The following is a 23,573-nucleotide window of genomic DNA, read 5'->3' as shown; positions in this document are numbered from 1 at the left end:
TTTCCCTGCTCATATTATACCCATGTGACTTTTGCTAGTATACCTGACTGTTTATGCTTGCAAAAATATGTGTATTGTTTTTGCCCAATTCATTGTGTAAAATGGCCAATGAAGTGTTCTCTCATTTTTACATTTCTCAAATAAATCTCCATTTAAAAATTTAAGTGCCTTTAAAATAATTTTTTTTACAATTTTTTTTTCAGAATTATAGTTTTGGAATTTTAATTTTTGGGATTGCGATTTTGAGGATTTTAGACTTAAGGGATTATGATCTTTCAGGATTTTAACATTTGAGATTATGTCTTTTGCGATATGGTCCTAATCTATCCATAGCACCCAGCATAATACTTGGTATGGAAGTTGGTGAACAGTACTGATGGATTGAAAAGGAAAAGTGAAGGGCAAGTGTGTCTGTTTTGTTGTAGAATGGGGACTCCCTTCTTCAGCACATTTTTCTTTTCCTCTAAGACTATTTTCTGTTTGTAGCTCTTATTAAAGGTGCTGGAAGTGCTCGATCCTGACCGGAAGCTGGAGGACACATGGGCTTATTGTCAGGACACCAGGAAAGGAATGAAAGAACCCACAAAGCTTTTTAAAAAACGTTCTACCCAAGTCTACCTGGGACCGTGAGTATTGTTCTTAACCCTTTGATCATTGCTGTCACCTGATGAAACATTCTAGGAATTACCTTCTTAAAGTTTCTCATCTTTAGAATAATTCTAATGAAGAAAATATAACTAAGTTCCCAAGGAAGAGGGAAAGGAGTCCTAGGTACCACTCTAAATAGTGCTTATTTCTTCAATGGATGTGATTTATCCAGCAACGATGCAGACACAGGTGTCTATAAGGAAATTCCAGAGAGAGTCCCTCCCTATGCTTGAGGGGTAGAAACAGCGAAAGTCAGAAAATCCTTGATTTTGAGGCAGCTTCTACAGCTTTCCAATTTCCTTTAATTCAAAAGTGCTCAGCATACCAAAGCACCATAGTTTTGGGGTTTCATCCTTTGTACCCCAAGAAATGTTACGGCTAGAGGGCAGTGAAGAGATCACAACTCACTGCAGCCTTGAGTTCTGGACTCAAATGATCCTCCTACCTCAGCCTCCTGAACAGCTAGGACTTCAGGTATGTACCACCATGCCTGACCTAAGCCTTTTTTCTGAGTATAGGTCTACTGCTTGGAGTTTCCACCCATCTTTTTTTCTTAAACCATACCTGTAATACTACCTTCATTGACACTTCTCAAAGCATTAAGCTTAACGAAAGCATCTCCCTTTTGTAACACATTCTTGATTCCCTAGTCAATATAATATTTAATTAAATAACATAAATGCAGTGATAAGCATACTGGACACAAATAGATTTGGGATACACATGTTTTTTTGTTTGTTTTTGAGACAGAGTTTTGCTCTGTCGCCCAGGCTGGAGAGCAGTGGCACCATCTTGGCTCACTGCAACCTCTACCTCTTGGGTTCCAGCGATTCTTATGCCTCAGCCTTCCAAGTAACTGGGACTATAGGTGCTCACCACCACACCTGGCTAATCTTTGTGTTTTTGGTAGAGATGAGGTTTCCTCATGTTGGCCAGTCTAGTCTTGAACTCCTGGCCTCAAGTGATCTGCCCACCTCTTCCTTCCAAAGTGTGGAGATTACAGGCATGAGCCACTGGGTCAGGCCTACATTTGACTTTTGAAATTAAAGACCTCACTGATGGGTGCTGAAGAGTATGGTGAACTAGAGAGCAGCCTATCCATAGTACCCAGACACTTAGAGGGGTGTGGGCCGTGGTCAGTGTGTTTTGTGGGGGCCATGTAGAGCTTTGTTGGTCACACACATTACCTACATGGAGGTGGATTTAGAGAGAATCCACTGCATTACATTGTATATGTTTTTTAGGGGAAGACACAAGGTGAGAGGAACTCTACTCTTAGGACATTTCTGGCTCTTCAGTCCACCACTTGGTAAAAATAGGAAGGGTAACTGGATGTGCTTCTCTCAGTTTTGCCTTTCTTCCATGAGGAGCAAGATGGCCCATGGGAAGCATAATTTCTCCTTGCTTCCCCATTCTAGAGGGGAGGACTGTCCTGGTTCAGCCCTGCAGGAGACTGGGTGGAAGTCCCTGCCAGTTTCTGGGTGTCAGTTAGCAAGTCCTCTTGGACCTAAAGCCATGTCGTCTATCATGGCTGCTGTTAGCAGTGAAGGGGATATTTTGGCTATTGTCTTTGCTCTCCATATTGTTTTTCAGGTTGCTCAAAACTTGGGTGGGGGAGCGAGAGGAATGTTGTATGTAGGGATCTGTGATATAATAAATATACTTGGTCTTTGTCCCCAGTTACTGACACAGGGCTCCTAAATCCCTTGGGATTTCCTGAGTGACAGGAATGCTTTTTGTTATTCATAAGGAGCCCCTTTTAGTCACTGGAGAGTTTATGCTAATGAGGTGCTCAGGTTGGGGCACCTAGATTGTCTTAGAATGTGGCTGGTCACCAGAAAGACCAAGTGATTAGAGGGTTAGAATGTTCAGTCCCACTCAGTGTGACCTCTCAGAGGGGACAGAGGGAAGCATGGCTGGAGATTAAAAATTCTTGAACATATATTTGATGAACCTCCAGGTTGATGAACACCTCCAGGTCCTGGCAGGATGCAAGCGACACCAACTCCACCTCACCAGATAATCTCTCCTTTCCTTTAGAGCAAAATTTTTTGAAAGAGGCATTCATACTCACTCAGTCTTTTTCTCTCCGAACAGCAATCAGGCTCTTATCTCTACCACTCCACTGAACCTGACCTTAGCCAAGGTCACCATTGACCTCTATGTTACTTAATAGGCTCTCAGGGATCACCATACTTGATGTATACATAGTAGCAATTGACGTAATTGATTATGTCCTCTTTCTCCTAACACTTTCTTTACTTGGCTTCTGGAACATCCCTCTTTCATGGACCTCTCCGTAGTCATCTTTTACTGGCCACTCTTTACCTTTTAGCCTTGAAGTACTTTGGTCTTTGATGGCTTTTCAGCACATTTACTCACAACCAAGTGACCTCCTCTGGTCCATCTGTATATGGTTAATTCAATATTTGTCCTTGGATGTATACTTGGAATCTCCGACTAGACAAACCCAAAACTGAACTCTTGTTTTCTCCCCTAAACTTATTCCTACTTCTGTCTTCCCCAGTTCAGTAAACAGGAACCCCATCTTTCCAGTTTTTTCTGGAACAATAGTTGCAATCTGCCGGCGAATGATAATGGTTTTACTTTTGAAATGTATCCAGAATCTCACCTTCTCCACTACTACCAGTCTATTCCAAGATTCCATCACCTCTTGCCTGGATTACTGCAATAGCTTACTAACTGGTCTCGTGACCTCCACCCAAACCCCCGTCTCTCAAGTCTGTCACACAGTAGCTGACATAATCTTTTTAAAAACATAAGTCAAGTCATGTCATTCCAGTGCTTGAGATTCTCCAATTGCTTATTTTTCTGAGAAAAATCCAAAGTCCTTACAACTGCCTTCAAAGTACTATATGATTAGGTCCCTGTCACCTCTCAAGCCTCATCCTCTGCTGTTCTACTCTTTACTCCTCTCCATGGGACTTTGTATTCTTCAAACATGCTCAGCACGCTCCCGGCTCAGGTCTTTGCATATACCATTCTTTTCTGTCTGTTATCTGCATGACTTGACATTTACATGGTTTGACCCCTTTCTTCTTTTGGGTCTTTGGTCAAATATTACTTTAATAGAGACAACTTCACTGTATAAATAAAATGCTCCCTACCACCACTCTCCATCCCTCCTGTCCTATTTTGCTTTCTCTATATCACTTATAATCAGCTGGCATATGTTTGTTTACTATCTGTCTCTCTTACTCAATTGTGTACTCTATGAGGACAGGGGCTTAACTTTATTTACATTTCAATTCTAATGCCTGGCACATAGTTGATGCTTACTGAATATTTGTTGAATTAATGGATGGATAAATTAATATGAGTGTTATGAATAAAAGGTACAGGGGCTATGAATAAAAAGTAGGCTCAGGGGACAGCCTGTGGGGATGCCTCCCCGAGGAAGGCACATGTATGTTGAGACATGAAGGGGATAAGGAAATGGTGACAGCATTGCAGTCAGGTGGAACAGCTCAAGCAAAGGCCTAATGGCTGGAGGGAGCAGCATGAATTCACAGAACTGAGAGAAGGCCATATTGGCTGGAGTTCAGAGAGTAAAAAAGGGCGGTGGGTCCCAAAGAACCTGGAGAGCTAGGCCATGCAGAGCCTTAGAGGTTGTGTCAAGATTTAAGTCTTTATTGGAGGAATAGCAAGAGGCTGTTGAACACAAAAGCTTGTTCATGAATGTCCATAGCAGCATTGTCCTTAACAGGCATAAAGTGGCAACAGCCCAAATGTCCATCACCTGCATATGTTTGTGAACGGATAAACAAAAAGTGGTCTATGTAGACAATGGAATATTGGCCACAAAAAGAAATAAACTACTAATACATGCTACAACATGGATGAGCCTTGAAAACATGATGCTAATTGAGAGAAGCCAGACACAAAAGACTACATGTTGCATGGTTCCATTCAGATGAAATATCCGGTATAGACAAATCTACAGAGACAGAAAGGTAGGTTAGTTGTTGCCAGGAAGGAACAAGGGAAGTGGGGAAATGGTGAGTGATTATTAATGGCTACGGGGTTTCTTTCAGGGCAATAAAAGTGTTCTGGAATAAGATAGTGGTGGTGGTTGCACAACTTTGTGAATATGAAAGGGTACTCTCAAACACTTTTGAAGTGGTACATTTTATGAATTTCATGGTGGATGAATTATATTTCAATTTTTATAAAGAAGCTGTTGATGGTGATGAAGGGTGGCTGATTTGATATGTCCAGAGTTACATTTTGAAATGACTGCTTGGGCTGCAGTGTAGGGAATGGATTGGGGGTTGAAGGTTGGGGGAGCCATAGGAGTTGATGATGCAGAGACACTAGCATTTTGCTGCAGTCCAGAGGGAAGGAGACAGTTACAATCTGCCAGACTTTAACTGAGCTGGATTTTAGGAATGATAGAGAAGTCAAGGATGACTCCTACTTGTCAAGGTTGCCTGAGGCTTTGGTAGACTTCAAGCACAGTAATTTGGGCTTTTACCCAGTACATGTTTTAATAAATGGTACTCAAAATTTTAAAAATCAACTTATAATGGTAAAATGCTATATAAGTTTTAATTATTATAACTAATCATGATATACTTGTCTTTATAATATTGGTAATGAGAATGTGCTCTTTGAAAAATTAAAATATAATTTGTATGTGAGCTTGCAAGAGACTGTCAGAAATACTTGCTTTGGCCGGGCGTGGTGGCTCACGCCTGTAATCCCAGCACTTTGGGAGGCCAAGGCGGGCGGATCATGAGGTCAGGAGATAGAGACCATCCTGGCTAACAAGGTGAAACCCCATCTCTACTAAAAATACAGAAAATTAGCCGGGCGTGGTAGTGGGCACCTGTGGTCTCAGCTACTCGGGAGGCTGAGGCAGGAGAATGGTGTGAACCTGGGAGGCGGAGCTTGCAGTGAGCCGCCACTGTACTCAAGCCTGGGCGCCACTCCACTCCAGCCACTGCACTCCAGCCTGGGTGGCAGAACAAGACTCCGTCTCAAAAACAAAAAACAAAAACAAAACAAAGCAAAACAACCAAATACTTGCTTTATGATTTCCTTTTGCCTCCAAAACTGTTTGAAATCCATTTGGATTCATTGTGTCTCATATTGTAATTCTTTAATGATCTTATTATCTTTAGTTCCAAGCAGACTTCTGTGTCAAATGCAAGCCAATGGCTTTATGAAGAAAAGCCACATAAAATGGATTTGCTCCATGAAAACGGTCCTCGTCCTGGTCTTCAGGAAAATGTTCACAGAGCAGTTAATGACTTCTGCAACTGGGTTACTACTTTTGTAAGTTAGTGGTAATACCTACTTTTAAATGTCAAGCTCAAAGTTGCTTTTATTAAAAAACAGTATTGAATAAAATCTAAGTCAAATCCCCAAAATCATAAAGGAATCATTTTCTTCTATTATATATAAATAGAAATATTTCTGGTATATGAAATTTCTGGAAAGTTTGCAAACTTGTGGCTAATTTGAATGTTTATGTTCACATCTCACATCATTGCAGTTGTTTCATATTTTTATTTTCCATTTTAATGTCAGGACTTTCTTTTCTCTCTTTCACTCCTTAAACTTATTTTTCTCAGTTAGATTTATCTAGAAGTACTCTGGCAGGTACTCCTTGATTATAACCTTCACACAAAAATGTTCTAACATGCCAGGCACAGTGGCTTATGCCTGTAATCCCAGCACTTTTGGAGACTGAGGCAGGTGGATCGCTTGAGCTCAGGAGTTTAATACCAGCCCGGGCAATATGGCAAAACCTTGTCTCTCTTGTATTTTTGTAAAAAATATGAAAGTTAGGCCGGGTGCAGTGGCTTACACCTGTAATCCTAGCACTTTGGGAGTCCAAGGTGGGTGGATCATGAGGTCAGGAGTTCAAGATCAGCCTGACCAACATGGTGAAACCCCGTCTCTACTAAAAATACAAAAAAATTAGCCGGGTGTGGTGGCGTGCACCTGTAATCCCAACTACTCAGGAGGCTGAGGCAGGAGAATTGTTTGAACCCGGAGGCAGAGGTTGCAGAGAGCAGAGATTGCACCACTGCACTCCAGCCTGGGCAACAGGGTGAGACTCCGTCTTAAAAAAATAAAAATAAATAAATAAAAATTAGCTAGGCATGGTGGTGTGCCCCTCCCACACAGGAGGCTGAGGTGGGAGGATTGCTAGAGCCTGGGAAATCGAGGCTGCAGTGAGCTGTCATCATGCCACTGTACTCCAGCATGGGCAACAAAGCAAGACCCTGTCTCAAAAAAAAAAAAAAACTGACATAAACAGACTTTTGACTCAGTTATCAAGGTCTTCCCTTGTGCTCCTTCCAAGACCTATATAGTCACCTATTCCTGTTCCTGAGTCTCTGTAGATGTCTAAATACCTGATGCTTTTCTCGGATTTAAGGTCTTTAGGATTTGCATTCCATGCCCCCACCCCATCTTTTGAGTGTTAGTTTTAGTCAATGTATTTTTTTAGTACTTTTAAACATCAAGCTACTTTCTTCATTGGCAAGTGACTGAAATATAATTCAGATTGGTTTAAGAGAGAAAAGGAAAGCATCCAGATATAGTAGGAACTTCAGGCACAGCTTGATCCAGGTGCTGAAATATTTTTAGATGTTGTTCCTATCTCTCGGTTGTTGCAAGATGGACTTCTTTCTCAATCAATATTTCCCCAAGAAATGGCAAAAGTAGTCACTAAAATTTCCAAGCTTATATCCTACAAGCGAGCAACCTAAGTGTGAAGACAGCAGTGCTTTTCCATCAGGGAAAAGTCCAGGGATTACTCTCACTGGACTAACTTGGGGCACGTGCTTGTGCTTGAACTAACCATTATGATTAAGGAGATGGAATATGCTTATTGGCTAGGCCAGGACGCACACCTAACCCTGAAGCCAAGAGTGGGGGTGTCCAGCCCAACTGCAACAGAGTGAGAGTGAGGGACAGAGACTCCTCAGATGGTGACTGGAGCGGGGATGCTGGACGAAGCAGACGACGCCCAGTATGCCTGGTATCCAAATCACTGCTTGTCCATAATCTGTTCAGAGTGGACTGCCTGATTTCCAGAGTCCACTTCTCCTATTCCTGCTGCTGGAGGCGATTCCTGTCTCAAGGCAAGAAACTTAAGGAATCTTAGAATAAGAGCTTAGCTTCTCTGGTAACTGCCTTTAGTTTCAGACCCTGTGACCAAGCTCCCATCTTTACTGACATCCCACGAGCTAGGTCCCTGTCTCATCACCCTGCGGGATTTTCTTCACAGCACTGGCTTGTGCTTTTCCTTCCATGCTGTTTGTTTATTTTTCACCTCATTGATTCTGCTTGCTTTATTTCTGCTTCATTATTACTTTAGCCTCCTTTTGCCTGTACTCGTCCCTTTATGTCCCTGACTCTGTTTCATGACTCCTCTCTATAAATTTTACTCCAGTCACAGTGCCAGCTGCTGGTGACTTCGTTCTCTGTGTTTTCCAGTTTCTATTTTCCAGTGTGAGATTCTATGGAGTCTAAGATCTTTTAGCCTTGAGCCATATCATAGGTAAACACTCAGCATACAGATTAGCTGCTCTTAACGTGCCCATCTCTACTCCCACCAGCTGTAGCTGAGGGAAGGAAATGGTGAAGGTTGTTCTGTGTACAGAATGCGGCTGACTGAAACCACCTCCTTCAGCAGGAGCTGTGAACCTGGCAGCTTTCCTTATACAGAGTTCTGGGCAGAGAAAACACTGCCATATCTACACAAGTCTGGAAAACACTTCTAGAGATGCCACCACTATAAAGTGCTGAAGAAGTTTGCTATCGATCAAACTGAATTTCCCTCAGGCTCATGATTTCCCTCAGGGACTCACTGCTTCTTGCAAAGTCCTAAGCTGTCTTTTAATGACAAAGCCCTCCAAATCCCAAACACTTCTTGTCTTCAATAAATGCTGACTGAGCATTTTCTACTTCTCCCCAAGCTACCTCTTTCCCCAGCAATGGCCAACTACCTCCCTTAGATTAAAGAAGAAAGCAAGGAGCATTTCACCGATTGCCCTCAATTCATGCAATGTGATATTCTTCCAGGGAATTTCAGACATTGATGAAGAGTTCATCTTGAAACAGTTTGACATTGACTATGAGACCAAACCAAGCCATGATGCGCTCCACACGATGAAGCCAAATCAGGTTGCTCTGGAGCTAAAGCATAGTGTGGGGCTCAGTAAACTGCAGGAGCCAAAGTTCTTCCAGAAAACAGGCTATGAGAGGAAACTCCAGAAACCACAGGTAATTGCAGAAGGGGACCAGTCCGAAAATCAAAGAAAATTAAGTTGTATTGAAGTCTTAAAGTTCTTGAATTCTGGTGTGTCATGGGTACTGGTTTTTTAAAGTAGAATTCTTGAATTTTTTTCATGATTAATATTTGTTAAACAAATGCATGTTTAATACCTATAATAAAGTCAGTTATACAAATGAGGCATATCATTTGGGATTATTTTTAATACCTGAATAGTCATTTTCAGAGATAATTTGTTAGGTGTTTTATATGTTGAAATACTAAAAGTCAGTAGAAATATACATGAATGGTTATTATTGCAAGAGCAAAATGCTGCAATTAATTATTGTGAATGCTGTTAATAGTATGTCCAAAGAATTCTTGAATTTTTGCTGGAGTCTTGTTGACCACAAACCATCATTCTTGACCACATGCTTGCCTAATGATTAATAGGTTTCCTCAGCACCAAGTTTCTGTAAAGATGGAAGAACAAGGTAACAGAAAGGAGAAATAACATGCCATGTTCCAAAGGGAAGTACTATGGGCCCCTAAACTACTATTTACTTTTCTACACAGTGTGTCACTGCAAATATATATACACAAGTCAAGTTATGTGAGTCAACAACAGATTTAAGTGCCTAAGTTGGAGGGGAGGGCCCTTCCCTGAAAGTGAAAAACAATATTTTATCTCTAATTGTCTTCTGCCTTTTACACATAAACTTTGATATTATACTTCCAATATTTGGGACATATTAATTTTGTCCTTTACAGTTGAACACATTTGCCAACCTATTTTGACACACATTATGTTTCTATCCTTGACTCTATTGCATAAGGTTTATGAAAACTGTGCATTTCATCATGAATATCAGCACTTTTATTTTTCCATTTTCCTTTCATCTTTCTAAAAGGTAAAATGCAAAATGGTATTAGACAGGTAAGTTATGTCCATCACACCTGAGGCCTGAACCACTGCTTGTCCTGATTCTGGGCTGAATAAAATTGCTCAATTCCCTGTATGTAGAAATAATTATGCAAACACTGCTTTATAAACCATGGAAGTTATTGCCAAAATTGAACCTTTGACTGGCAAATGGAGGGTCACTATACAAAAGTTGAAACTATATTTCCACATAGTATCTTTTTTCTTCTGACTAGAAGACTTCTTTTAACATTCCTTCCAGTGTGGATCTGCTGGTGATGAATTCTTTCAGCTTTTGTATGTCTGAAGACACCTTGTTCTGCCTCATTTAAAAAGATTCAGTGGTCACCTGTTGTCTGTTATCTGTAGGGGTTATGTTTCAAGATCCTCCAGTAGATGCTGAAACTTTGGATAGTACTAACTCCTATATATACTGTTTTTTGATCTGATAACAGGCGGTTACTGAGTGACTAAGGGTGGGTAGTGTGTACAGTGTGGATACTGTGGACGAAGAGATGATCATATCCCTGGAGGAATGGAACAAGGATGGCTTGAGATTTCATCATGCTACTGAGAATGGCACACAATTTAAAACTTATGAATTGTTTATTTCTAGAATTTTCCATTTAATACTTCAGACCATGGTTGACCACAGGTAACTGAAAATGTAGAAAGCAAAATCATGGATAAGGAGGAATTTTGTATTTTGTGGGAAAAGAATTCTAGTTCAAAGTTAATTCACAGTTTTAAAAATTTCAGTAAAGATATTGCTTTCCTGTCTTCTTGGTTGTACTGTTTCTAGGAGAAATCTTACAACATCCTCATCTTTGTTTTTTTGGGATGTGCTTTTTCCTTGGATGCTTTTAATATTTTCTCTTTGTCACTGGTTTTGAGCATTTTGATTATCATAAACCTTGGTGTATCTTTCTTCGTGTTTCATGTATTTGTGACTTGTTGAGCCTCTTGGATTTGTGGGCCTGTAGTTTTCATTAAATTTGGAAAATTTTGGACTATATTTCTTTAAACTTTTTTTGTTGTTGTTTTTCAGTCCCTTCCCAGAACTCTGATTACCTGTAATTAGGCCACTTGAAGTTGTTTTACAGTTCACCACTGCTCTGGTCAGCTTTTAAAATTCTCTTTTCTTTTTGTGTTTCTATGGCTATGTCTTTAAATTCTCTATTTTTTCCCCCTGCAATGTCTAGTCTTTCGTTAATCCCATCTAGTATTTTTTTAGAATCTCATATGTTACAATTTTTATCTCTAAAAGTTTAGCTTAAGTCTCTTTAATTTATATCTTCCATGTCTCAACTTCACCTTTTGTGCATAAAAAACATAGTTATAACAATTGCTATGATGTCATTGTTTACGGATTCTAACATCTGCATCAGTTCTGTGTCAGTTTCCATTAGGTGATTTGTCTCCTCACTGTGGGTCATACTTTCTTGCATCTCTGTGTGCCTGGTAGTCTTCGATGGATGCTAGGCAGTGTTACTTTTATCTTACTGGGTGTTGAGTATTTGTATTCCTATAAATATTCTTGAACTTTGTTCTGGGATGCAACCAAGTTACTTGGAAGTTTGAGCCTTTTGAGCTTTGCTTTTAAGATTTGTTGGGGTTGTGTGCGGTGGTTTATGACCGTAATCCCAGCATTTTGGGAGGCCAAGGCAGAAGTATCACTTGAAGCCAGGAGTTCGAGACCAGCTCGGGCAACATAGTGAGACCCCCGTCTCTACAAAAAAAATTTAGAAAAGAAATTAACTGCTTGTGGTGGCATGTACATGTAGTCCCAGCTACTTGGGAGGCTAAGGCAGAGGATTGCTTAAGCCTAGGAGTTCAAGGCTATAGTGAGCTATGATTGTGCCACTGTACTCCAGTCTGGGTGACAGAGTGAGATTTTTGTTTCTATTTAAAAAAAAATTTTGTTGGGAAAGACCAAAGTAATATGGGGTAATTATTCCCTACTATTGAGGCAAGACCCTTCTGTGTTTTCTGCCTAGTGTCCTGTGGATCTTTAGGTTTCCCAGGAGGAGGAAGGCACTGTTCCTGGCCCTGTGAAAGTGCTGGACACTTTGCCCTCTTTTCCTTTTGGTTGGTTCTTTCCCTGACCGTGGGTAGTTTCCTCCCACACATGCACAAAGGGGTACCCTCTGAAATCTCCTGGAGTTCTCTCTCTGTGCAGCTCTTTCTTTTCTGATACTCTGTGCTGCAAACTTTCTCTGCTTTGATCTGTCTGGACTCTTGGTCCTGTCATCTCAATTCAGAGAGTCCATTGGGCTCCTCCTGGGCTCTGCCTGAAGGCAGTGAGCTAGGGCAGTCATGGGGCTTATCTTGTTTGTCTCTCAAAGATCACTATCCTTGGTTACCCCATGTCTTGTGTCTGGCATAGTATTAATTCATGTATTTTTTCTTGTGTTTTTGATTGTTGAAGGTGGCGGGGTAAATCTGGTCCCTATTCTGGAAGTCCCTGTCTTTATTTTCTGGGCCGCCCTGTCTTTATTTTCTGACTCCACAAACCCTCAGGCCTTCTAAACTGTGGTCTTTGGTGTATGAGCTTTCCTGCCACCTTAGCTTTGCTCATAGTATTCTCGATTCCTGGAGTGCCCTCCTCTCCATGTCCATAGGTTCTGTCTTCCTTTAGACCCAGGAAATATGCTGATTTTTCCATGGAGCTTTTCTCGGTCCCTTGGTTGACATTAATTTGTTCTTACTTCTAATCTCTCACAGCAATCTGTGCCTCTATTTTATATATCTTTCTTTGCCCTCTATATTAATTGATTGATTTGTGTATGCATTTATTCAAAAACAGTATTACGTTTCTGAGCACCTACCACTATGTGTCCAAAAGTGCTGGGAACAAATGAAGCAAAAATGGAGGACTGCCTCCTGCACTTATGGAGATTACAGCCTAGTGGGGTCAACAGGTAAATGATTATAGCGAAATGATGCCATAGTGTGTTCAGGACATAGGAAGAGGTAATCAATTCCATCAAGCACGGAGTGAGGGCATGTTTACGAAGGTATCACAGAAGGAATTATGTTCATCTTGAGTCTGGAAAGATCACCAGTTACCCAACAACATAACATATTCCAGAATTCAAGTTCTTCAGTGTGGCAGTAATGTAGATTCCATTCCCCTCCTTCTCCCCTTTCTTCCCCAATCTGTTTTCTTCCCTCTTTCATTTCAGTGGTTCATATCTGAGGGCAATTTGCCCCCTTTCCCCCACCTCAGGGATATTTGGCAATATCTAGAGATGACATTTTTGGTTGTCACCACTTGGGGGATGCTATTAGAATCTAGTGGGTAGAAGCCAGGAATGCTACTAAACATCCTATGATGCATGGGACACACACACACACACACATACACACACACACACACACACCACTCCCCTACATACAAAGGGTTCTCCAGTACCAAATGTCAATAGTGCCAAAGTTAAGAAACATGACTTTCATTCAGCAAATACTTATTAAGCACCCATTACGTCCTAAGTATTGTTTAGATGCCAGGGAGATGTAGCTGGGAATAATTTCCGAAGCTTATATTTTAGAGGACGAGAAGAGAGACAGACAAATGATCAGAAAATATATAGCATAGAAATGGTGATGAGGGTCATTAAGTAAAGTGGAGCAGAGAAAGAAGGCAAAGAGTGTTGGGAGGGGGGATTCCTTTTTTTTCTTTTTTTTTTTTTTTTGGAGACAGAGGCTCACTCTGTCACCCAGGCTGGAGTGCAGTGGACTGATCCCAGCTCACTGCACCCTCCACCTCCTGGGTTCAAGCGATTCTCCTGCCTCAGCCTCTAGAGTAGCTGGGACTACAGGCATGCGCCACCACACCCAGCTAATTTTGTATATTTACTAGAGACAGGGTTTCACCATGTTAGCCAGGCTGATCTCGAACTCCCGACCTCAGGTGATCCGCCCACCTTAGCCTCCCAAAGTGCTGGGATTACAGGCGTGAGCCACCATGCCCGGTCCAGGGTTACCATTTTTTAAATTGGATGGCCAGGGAAGATGCCACTGAAAAGATGACATGAAATAGGTAAAAGAGGAAGCCATGTGTGTGTCTTGGGGAAAAATATTAGAGTAAAGGGAACAGTGTGTGTGGAGGCACTGAGGCAGAAGCATGACAGGGGTGCTCTGGAAATTGCAAGGCAGTCTGTATGCTCGGAGCGGAGAGATCACAATGCTGAATCCAGCGCTGGAAGAGATTTCCCTCCTGTCTATTCTGTCCCATTCTCTTGTCGTAGAGCGTATCTGGCTGGACTCTAGAATGCCCCACACATTCCACCACATAGTTTAAATGTGCATGAGAGGAGACAGGGCCAGAATCTTTGTGGTTTCATGTTTCTAACACCCAAGAGTTAGACCCCCTTTTGTGATGCGACAGTGAGGGTATTGCATTCACAGTATCAGTCTATGAACCAACAAGAGGTTCTCCTAACATCCTTGATGCACTGCTGAGGAATGGGGGAAAGAAGGGAATGAGATACGTTCATTTTCCTCTTTCTGTCTTCCAGTTAAAAAGGCAAGAGCTTGGCCGGGCATGGTGGCTTACACCTGTAAGCCCAGCACTTTAGGAGGCCGAGGCGGGCAGATCACGAGGTCAGGAGATTGAGACCATCCTAGCTAACATGGTGAAACCCCGTATCTACTAAAAATACAAAAAATTAGCCAGGCGTGGTGGTGGGTGCCTGTAGTCCCAGCCACTTGGGAGGCTGAGGCAGGAGAATGGCGTAAACCTGCGAGGCGGAGCTTGCAGTGAGCCGAGATCACGCCACTGCACTCCAGCCTGGGCAACGGAGCAAGACTCTGTCTCAAAAAAAAAAAAAAGAAAAAGAAAAAGAAAGAAAGAAAGAAAAAAATAAATAAGGCAAAAGCTTGGTGTTAGCAGTTTGATAAAACAATATTGTAGCATGTGCAAGGCTGAGCACCGTGCTGGGCTCATACTGTCTAATAACTTACTATTTTGATTGACTGAGTATTATTCAAGGTCTTTACCCTAGGGGAAAACATGTGATTTTTACATGATTTCTAGCTGCTTTACATACATTCTCTCCTTTAATCTTCACAACAGCCCTGTGGGGGTGTATACTATTGTTATCTCCATTTTACAGATGAAGAATTTATGTAATTTGATCATCTCACACCTACTGAGTGGGAGGAAAGCTGGATTTGAACCCTGGTCTGTCAAAATCCAAAGGCCATGTTATTAACCACTGCATTATTTTTAAAATCATGAACTTTAATGTTTACTTTGTAAAATCAAAGCATGCTGAAACTTCACAAAATACTTTGGCAAAGGCCAACCTAAATTCCAAAGTAATGATCTTGCTCTCCTAAGCTGAGCTTTAGATGTTTGAAATGACAAACAAACAAAAAATCAATGGCACTGGGAATTGTGTTACTCTCCATAGAATCCTTGTAAGCCAAAGTGGGTGAAGATGAGGTATGGAGCGTGGTATTTGAACCCCAAGTTGTGGAAAAAGCAAAGAGCAGACGAGCCTCTGGTTGACCCTGAGGTCTCACATAAAGCTCAAGAGGAGAATTTTAAAAAGGAGCTGCAGGAACAGGTATGTATTTATACTGAGATTCGATCATCTGAGCTTAAGATGACCACAGTGTGTCTGCCACCCTAGTACTGAACTAGACTCTGTGGCGTAATACAAAGGCTCCTGAAAGCCCTCCACCTTGCATATTGAATTCAGCAAGGAGAAAGCCAAGTCAGGTTATGGAGAATATGTAATAAGCAAGACGTGGAATCTCCTGGCTTTGTGGTAGACATGACATCTCTACTCATGGTATTTCAACATTTTTGGAACAATTTATTCCAAGGATAATTGTTCAAAGGGCAGTGTGACTTGGTAGGACCACCTCAGTGCCCAGAATAGATGTGATGTCATGAGTTCTCTTTGGGTAACAAAATGTGAAGCTTGTTTCCTATCAGCTATGGGTGAATGTCAAAACATTCAAAATTTCAGCCAGGAAATTTCTTTTAGGCAATTCATTCGAGTTGCAGGATCTGTCTGAGAGGAAAGGGACAAAGGTTAAGCACTGTTTGATATTGCAAAGCAACAAACACAACAAGGATGTGCTCTAATTTTACTACAGATAAGCTGTGTGCCTGCTCATTTCTTGTGTAAAAGTAGCTAAAGGAAAGAAGATACTCATTATAGCCCTGGAAATTTGGAAATATTGATGAAACACTTGCATAGTACTCTAAATGAGGATATTTGCAAACCTCTTCTCTTTTTCAACAGACCCTAAACTTCTCCCAGATAACAGATGTGAAAACACTTTGAGAAAGCAAAATACAATACGAATTAGACTCATTATTCATCAGTAATCACTCATCAATTGTCTTCTTCAGATTGGAAAGCTAAGACAGGAAGGATGGTCATTTTAGTCTTTTCCAGTACTGAATATAAATTCTTATTTTCAGGTGTGAGGTATGACACAAATTTATGAGCACTACATGTTTATATAAATCTCAAAATTATGTAAATAATGTTTGGCAGAATTTCTTAGTATGGTTTTTGGAGAGCCTAAGTTTATGTGAATTTAATGTATAACATAAAGCTATTCCAGTTACACTTTTATTATAAAAGGTAATATCATTTTCTCAAATATTTAAAAAGAAAAATAGCTACAAACTTTTGCTTTAAGGTGTCTAGAGTTCTCTTTTTAAAAACATATTCTTAATGACTAAGTCTTAAAGACTTCAAAAGTTTTACAAAACATATTTCATTTTGATGACAAATGCTATAAAGATGTTTTCCAAAATGGTTACAGTGAGCGAATGAAGTAGTATTATTTAAATTTTGGAAATATAATTGATATAACTCATATAGTAAAAGATTGTTTATCAGGCAGTTTAGACACAGGAAGGATTCATAACAATGGAATTGTTCTACAATAATTTTTATAAAACACACCTTTTTAATGCCTGAGGAATGATTTAGCTTATCAACTATAGGTGGTAACACTAGACTGTGGCACCCCAGTTTACAAGACACAGGCACTATGGGGTACTGGTAAGTACTATGACAACATGACTGTCTTTCTGGGGACTCATGAGTTTTGACTATTCTTGATAGATTTGGTTTGGAAGGTGAAATGGTCTCAAAGTACTGAATTGCAATTATGTAAACTTATGCATCCAATTTTTAAATTAAAATAAATGTAAAGAAAAACTAAAAAGATGCATAAATATCACAGATGTTGGGACTGATCAAATCATTTTTGATTGTCATGTCCTTTGAAGTTAAGATCTATGATTTGTGGATATACTGTTAATCTTAACTAGGTTAGATTCCAGACATCATAGGCCAATAATTGTCTAATCGCTAAAATGTGTTGCCCATCCTTAATACGGGGATAAGGAAAAGGGTAGGGGAAGGAGAGAAAGCTGGACGTCTTTAAAAGCCTTCATATTCATCAACTCAGGAACATTACACACATATTCAAAAACAAGAAGGATATGGATTAAAATGAGATACTTTATAAAGAGCTAAATGCTTTTAATGAGAACAAATACGAAATCAAGCTTCTGATGGCTGACCCCTTTCTTCTGTGGGTACTCTTTTAGGAGGAGTTACTTGCAGACCTTCACGGAACAGTTGCCTTTAAGGATTTCATTCTAAGCAGGGGCTACAGGATGCCACGTGTGAGTAAAGGGTTATTTCAGAAGGCCCTGCTGAGGGGCTTCGTGGCTCACAGTTGTTGATGGGAAGAGGTTATGACCCTGACAAACCCAAATAGTTCTTTCACAGGCACATACCAAGACAGGCCCCTGGAAGAAAGGGCGTGCTTTTCCCCAGATGGGGACTCAGAGATAGGATATGGCATTTTGCCCTTTTTGTTCTGCCTATTTGGTTTCTGCTACTGTCAGAGATACCATTTCCCTGCTGCTCTTTGACTCATCTTCCTTGGATTTGGCCTCAATAGGAGGTCTATGTACAGGGCATGGACCTTGCAAATTCCAACTGTTACTCAACACCCTGAATTCTCTAGGATGTTTTCAAGTCTCCTTTACATCCTTGTCTAAGGACAGAGAGCTGTGGCTTGGGTTAGGACAAAATAGAGTTGGGATTTGCAATTTTATCATTGCACTATTAGCTCTGCCTCAAGTGGAAACGGGCTAAGGCAAAAGTTCACTTCCTGGGGAGCCTGGCCAGTGTCGTCTGCCTTTTTTTCCTTTCTTCTTCTCTGCCTCCTGGTTTCCCCTTACTAACTTGTAAAGCTGGCCCCAGCATCTCCACACAATGTGGTCCCCCTTTGGACAATCACTTGTAACAGGGGTGGGGTGGGAGGTTGGCAGAAGGGAACATGGAGTGGGGGGGCCTGCTGCCTCAAGCAGTGTGCCCAGATCAGCCCTGTTACTGCAGCAGGAGACAAGATGGGCGTCTAGGGCTGAAGTCATAGCTGATAATGTCATGCATTTGTCCACTGTCCTCTGTGTGCACGTACCTTGGGGTCTTTAGGGAACAGTGCAACTGAGATGGTCAGAAGTTCCTGGAAATGGGATATTTGATTTCTGTTTTTCCAAGAGTGATAGAACTAACAATAGCTGATACTGCTATTAAATAAATGTAGGACAAAGTTCAGAATCAGACCAGTTTCAAAGTTAAATCAGGCAAGTCTAGAGCATGAGATGGAGATTTGAGATTGAGAAACTCCATTATAGAACTGGTTTAGAGGAACTCCTTTAGTTTGAACATCAATACTAGGTCTGCTAGATATATTTAATATACTTATACAAATAACTGCCTCATCTGTATATGAGGCTTGCATAACTATATTTATATATAATATAAAAAATATAAAATATGCATATATAGCTTTAATGTTACATAATTATGTGTTTACATGTCCATATTAGATATATGAAGATGTACTTCTGTGGTATATGTGTGTGTATATATAAATCCTTATTTGCTGTTGATATTACTCATTTTTGTATCTTAACATTTTTAGTGGCAAACACATTTCTTTTTTTCATTTTGATGTGTCTCCTGTTGATTCAGTCCATGCTGTTGATGAACATTTAGTTCAGTTTTGGGCAAAAGGAAGCATGCCTGACACACTGGCTGTCCTCTTTTCAGTCACATTGACTAGAGAAATTATGCCCCTGGTCACAACAGAGTCCTCTGAGAACACCTGTCACTCAAAACCCTACAATATTTTGTCCCTTTATTCTTACATCCTATATTCTTATTTTATCAATAAGATTTCAACTGAAAGAGAGAAGGGACTCTAATACAGGAAATAAGATATATATGCATATACACACATAGAGTATATAAATATATATGTGTGTATACACAGTTATTTCTTACTTAAATCTATATGTGAACATTCTTTTTTTAACCTCCTCTATATATATACATTCACACATGTTATGTGAACATACACACTTACCTACACATTCCAGTATTTGCTGCTGGATTATCTACTTGATGCATCACCCACAGCCTCATTCCCTCTGCTACACAGATGGGTCCCAAGCCTTAGTAGCAGGGATGGGCAGCACAAGGCTATATTGAGCGGGGCTGGGCCAGACTTGGGCACAGAACAAGTGTGAATTCCATCTGAGTGTTTCTGATACTGTGTGACTACCTTCCAAAGACCAACATCTATCATGGTCGGATTATTAACATGTGATTTTGCGTAGTGTAAGGATATATATTAGAGTGTGAAATTTTGAGTTGGGTTTGGTAGTGATTGTGGGGAGGACTATACTGTACAAGTTTTGTTTGTCAGTCTAATGAAGGTTCTCTCATTTTTTTTTAGTTCCTTGAGAATATGTATATTGGGAAGGAATGTAAACGTTCATGTAATAAGACTCCTATAAAATGAACTCAAGCATAGAAGAATCATAGGAGAATGATTAGGCAGATTTTATTACTACATACTTGGCTTTTTCTCTGTCTCCTTTTAAAGATTAAACAGAATTTATGATGAGTGTCCCACTGTGGATGTTGAACTTTGACTTGGCAACATCTGTAAACGTAGTACCTGATGGTTATAAACATTTCTCAGTGGATTTCTGCTTCAGTTAATCAACATTTTGTATACTTTATCACCTATGAGATCAATATTCACATGTAATCTTCTCACATTTTTGTAGCACTGTGAATATTATATAGGTATATCAACTATTTGTAAAAATAAATAAAGCCATAAATAAAAACAGAATTACTCTATTGCTTTTTTCCCAGGTTCTTCCCCTGGTATTGAGTGAGTACCTCTTTTCCTTTTCCTTTACAATACTATTTTGTTTCATTTTGAATTAAATTTACTGAGATATTTTTTCCTTTTGTCAACATTGCGATGGGTGGATATTGTCTGTTTGGCCCCACTAAATCTTATGTTGCAGCTTGATCCCCAGTGTTGGAGGTGGGGACTGGTTTGAGGTGTTTCAGTCATGGGGGTGGATCCCTCATGAATGACTTGGTACCATTCTCACAGGAGTGAGTGAATTCTCACTCTTGGTTCCTGTGAGAACTGGTTATTGTAAAGAGCTTGGCTCTTCCTCCTCTCTCTTGCTTGTTCTCTCACTATGTGACCGAATAAAGTGGCACATGCCAGCTCCCCTTTGCTTTTTGCCACAAGTGGAAGAATCCTGAAGCCCTCACCAGAAGCAGATGCTGGCACCATGCTTCTTGTACACCCTGTAGAGCTGTGAACCAAATAAATTTCTTCTCTTAAAGATTACCCAGCCTCAGGTATTCCTTTGCAGCAACACAAATGGACTAAGACAGGCATGTTAGTGTTGATAATAAATGTGTATCTATAACATAAGGGCATAGGTCAGAAGGTTTAATGGAAACTCAAGATGACATGTATTTTAATTACCTTTAAAAATTATGTTTTATTTAAAAATGTTAATACTGTCTGGATGTGACCACTCACATCTATAATCCCAGTGCTTTGGAAGGTCGAGTCAGGAGGATGACTTGAATCCAGTAGTTCAAGGCTGCAGTGAACTATAATCGTGACAGTGCCTTTCAGCCTAGGTGACAGAGTGAGATCCTGTCTCTAAAAAAAAGTTAATGCTTATATTGGGAAAATCAGAAAACATAGACTAGCAAAAAGAAAAATAGAAAATACTAATTCTTCCTATGCCTGTCTTTACTTTAATCTCTTAATCCCATCATGTTCATAAGCTGAGGATGTATGTCACCTCAGGACCCTGTGATGATTGCATTAACTGTACAAATTGTTTGTAAAACATGTGTGTTTGAACAGTATGAAATCAGGGCACCCTGAAAAAGAACAGAATAACAGCGATTTTTAGGGAACAAGGAAAGATAACCATAAGATCCTACTGTTGGCAGGGTCGGGCAGAATAGAGCCATATTTTTCTTCCTGCAGGGAGCCTATAAACGGACGTGTGAGTAGGAGAAATATCACTGAATTCTTTTCCCAGCAAAGAATTTTAATAATTGATAACCCTGGGGAAGGAATGCATTCCCAGGGGTAGGCCTATAGATGAATGCTCTGGGAGTGTCTGTCTTATGTGGTTGAGATAAGGGATGAAGTGTGCCCTGGTCTCCTGCAGTGCCCTCAGGCTTACTAGGATTGAGAAATTCCAGCCTGGTAAATTTAGTCAGACCGGTTGTCTGCTCTCAAACCCTGTTTCCTGTTAAGAAGTTTATCAAGACAATGCATGCACAGCGGGACATAGGCCCTCATCAGTAATTCTAATTTTGCCCTTGCCTTGTGATCCTGCTCTGCCCTTTTGCCTTGTGATCTTTTATTACCCTTTGAACCATGTGATCTCTGTGACCCACTCCCTATTCCTTTCGAAATCCCTAATAAAAACTTGTGGTTTTGCAGCTCAGGATCACTATCACGGTCCTACCAATATGTGATGACATCCCCGGAGGCCCAGCTGTAAAATTTCTCTCTTTGTGCTATTTCTCTTTATTTCTCAGACCGGCTGACACTTAGGGAAAATAGAAAAGAACCTACGTTGAAATATTGGGGGCTGGTTCCCCCAATACATAGATACAACACTAGTGTCAGCACCTTAACCAGCAGCAGCATCCATGTCCAGTGTGGGTTCTGCCTACTCATCTCAGGGTCTCTGATGAGGCACTTGACTGGTGGAGCCAGATCCATGCCTATGAGTGAGGAAGGCAGAGAAAAGTAGTATATGGCATTTCCAGCTCCTACAGTGTAAGGGGACTCTGCCCCCATAGGTCAGGGAGTTCAGGTGCCTCTTAGAATATGGAGTTCAGATGACTAGCCTCTTGAATGCCCAATATCAGTATCTACTTTTTTTCATAAAGAAAAAAGCATAAGAAACAAACAAAACCACTTTTCTTCTAATTAGTACAACCATCTCTCTTGCAGAAGAGGACACAATCATGTTCTCAAAAGTGATGAGTTCAAAGTTTTATCCATTACTGCATCTGCCTTCAAATACAAAATCCCTGGGGGGTGGCCTTTCATCCTCTGGGTCTGTCATGACCTCATCTCAGTAATCTGTATGCTGAACTGATTACCTAGTAAATTTGACCACTGACAACACACCCTTAGTGGAGAAATAGACAAGGGAAGAGGAAGAAACTTAAAAAAAAAATGACATATACATGACATGGCAAGAAAGAAAATGCAGATAGATGCAACAGTATTCATTTCTACAAATGATCAAAAGGCCATAGCTGCTATATATAATTTCCATTCTCCACTTCCCATTTCACATTCTTTTCACCTTTGGGCAGTCCCTTAACTGTTAGGAAATATTTACTTAAGAGAATGACCTAAACCTTTATTCACAAAGGGCCTGAGCCTTGGTGGTCCTAACCAGCCAGGACATTTTTATTAGAAGACATGACAACACTAGGTGGAACTCCAAGGGGTCCTTTGATTTCCATGACTCTATTGTCAATCAATTTCCACTTGTTATTGATGATTCATATAGCTCTCTGTTTTTCTTGTTCTTCAGGGATCATGAGAAGTCCATACAATGACCATGTGGCAGTCTTAGATTCTAATTCAATGGAACTATTATTTTTTTTCTACTGATAGACACCTTGTCTCAAATTTTTAAATCACCAGAACCCAGTTCATGGGGCTAAGAAGTAACAATTTTGCAAGTGGTTCTGAAGGAGGTGCTCCTCCTGATGCTACACCCATGTATGCTGAATATGGGAAAAACAGCATGTATTGGTTGCTGGTACAGAATAAATAATGAATGTTGGTATGGGCAGAAATTTGTTAGGCAGGGTCAGCAAATTGCAATCCAGAATAAGTTACTATTCCAGTAAAGATAAATTACTGCCCCTTTCATGATAATGAAAGAGATCTGGGACATTCTTTGAACCCACTTTCTCAACAACCATTATGTCCCCCTTCTAGCTTGCCTTCCTACTGTAGAGGCTGGAAAACTAATGGCTGCATTTCCCAAACTCTCTTAATGTTTCAACTCATTAAAGTGCCCACATGTTTGGAAGTCCAAGGCAGCACCAAGGAGAGAGCTGATCCTCTGCAAGCCAGTCTGGCTTTCAGGTGCTGAGCAGCAGAGGCTACTGGAAGTGGTGGTCTGGAAAGAATCCACTTCTTTCCCCAGGCACATTGTTCCTGGCTTTGTTCCATTCAAACCTAATTCATATCAGGGACTTTAGTTTTATTTCCTGGACAAATAAATATCATACAGAGGCTGTGGCCAGATCAGGTTTGACGAGGGAAATCCAAGTTGCGGAACCCCTGTGTAGCCTGTGTTTCTGCTACTATGCCTACTTC

General features: G+C 40.6%; 1 protein-coding gene across 1 annotated transcript in view; it reads left to right on the top strand.

The window, feature by feature from the left end:
- Positions 1-20,007, top strand: part of FAM47E (family with sequence similarity 47 member E) — a 32,304-nt gene extending 12,297 nt beyond the window's left edge. Inside the window, exons 3-8 of the mRNA XM_025386567.1 lie at positions 487-626; positions 5,793-5,901; positions 8,710-8,910; positions 15,239-15,394; positions 17,410-17,487; positions 19,614-20,007. Coding sequence (XP_025242352.1) covers positions 487-626; positions 5,793-5,901; positions 8,710-8,910; positions 15,239-15,394; positions 17,410-17,487; positions 19,614-19,679 — 750 coding nt within the window. The 3' untranslated portion in view covers positions 19,680-20,007. The remainder of the gene's footprint in view (positions 1-486; positions 627-5,792; positions 5,902-8,709; positions 8,911-15,238; positions 15,395-17,409; positions 17,488-19,613) is intronic.
- Positions 20,008-23,573: the final 3,566 nt, after the last annotated feature.

Source organism: Theropithecus gelada, chromosome 5, assembly GCF_003255815.1.
Source record: "Theropithecus gelada isolate Dixy chromosome 5, Tgel_1.0, whole genome shotgun sequence".
NCBI classification, from domain to species: domain Eukaryota; kingdom Metazoa; phylum Chordata; class Mammalia; order Primates; family Cercopithecidae; genus Theropithecus; species Theropithecus gelada.
Note: the sequence above shows the minus strand (reverse complement) of the source record. Positions and strands in the feature narration are given on the sequence as shown.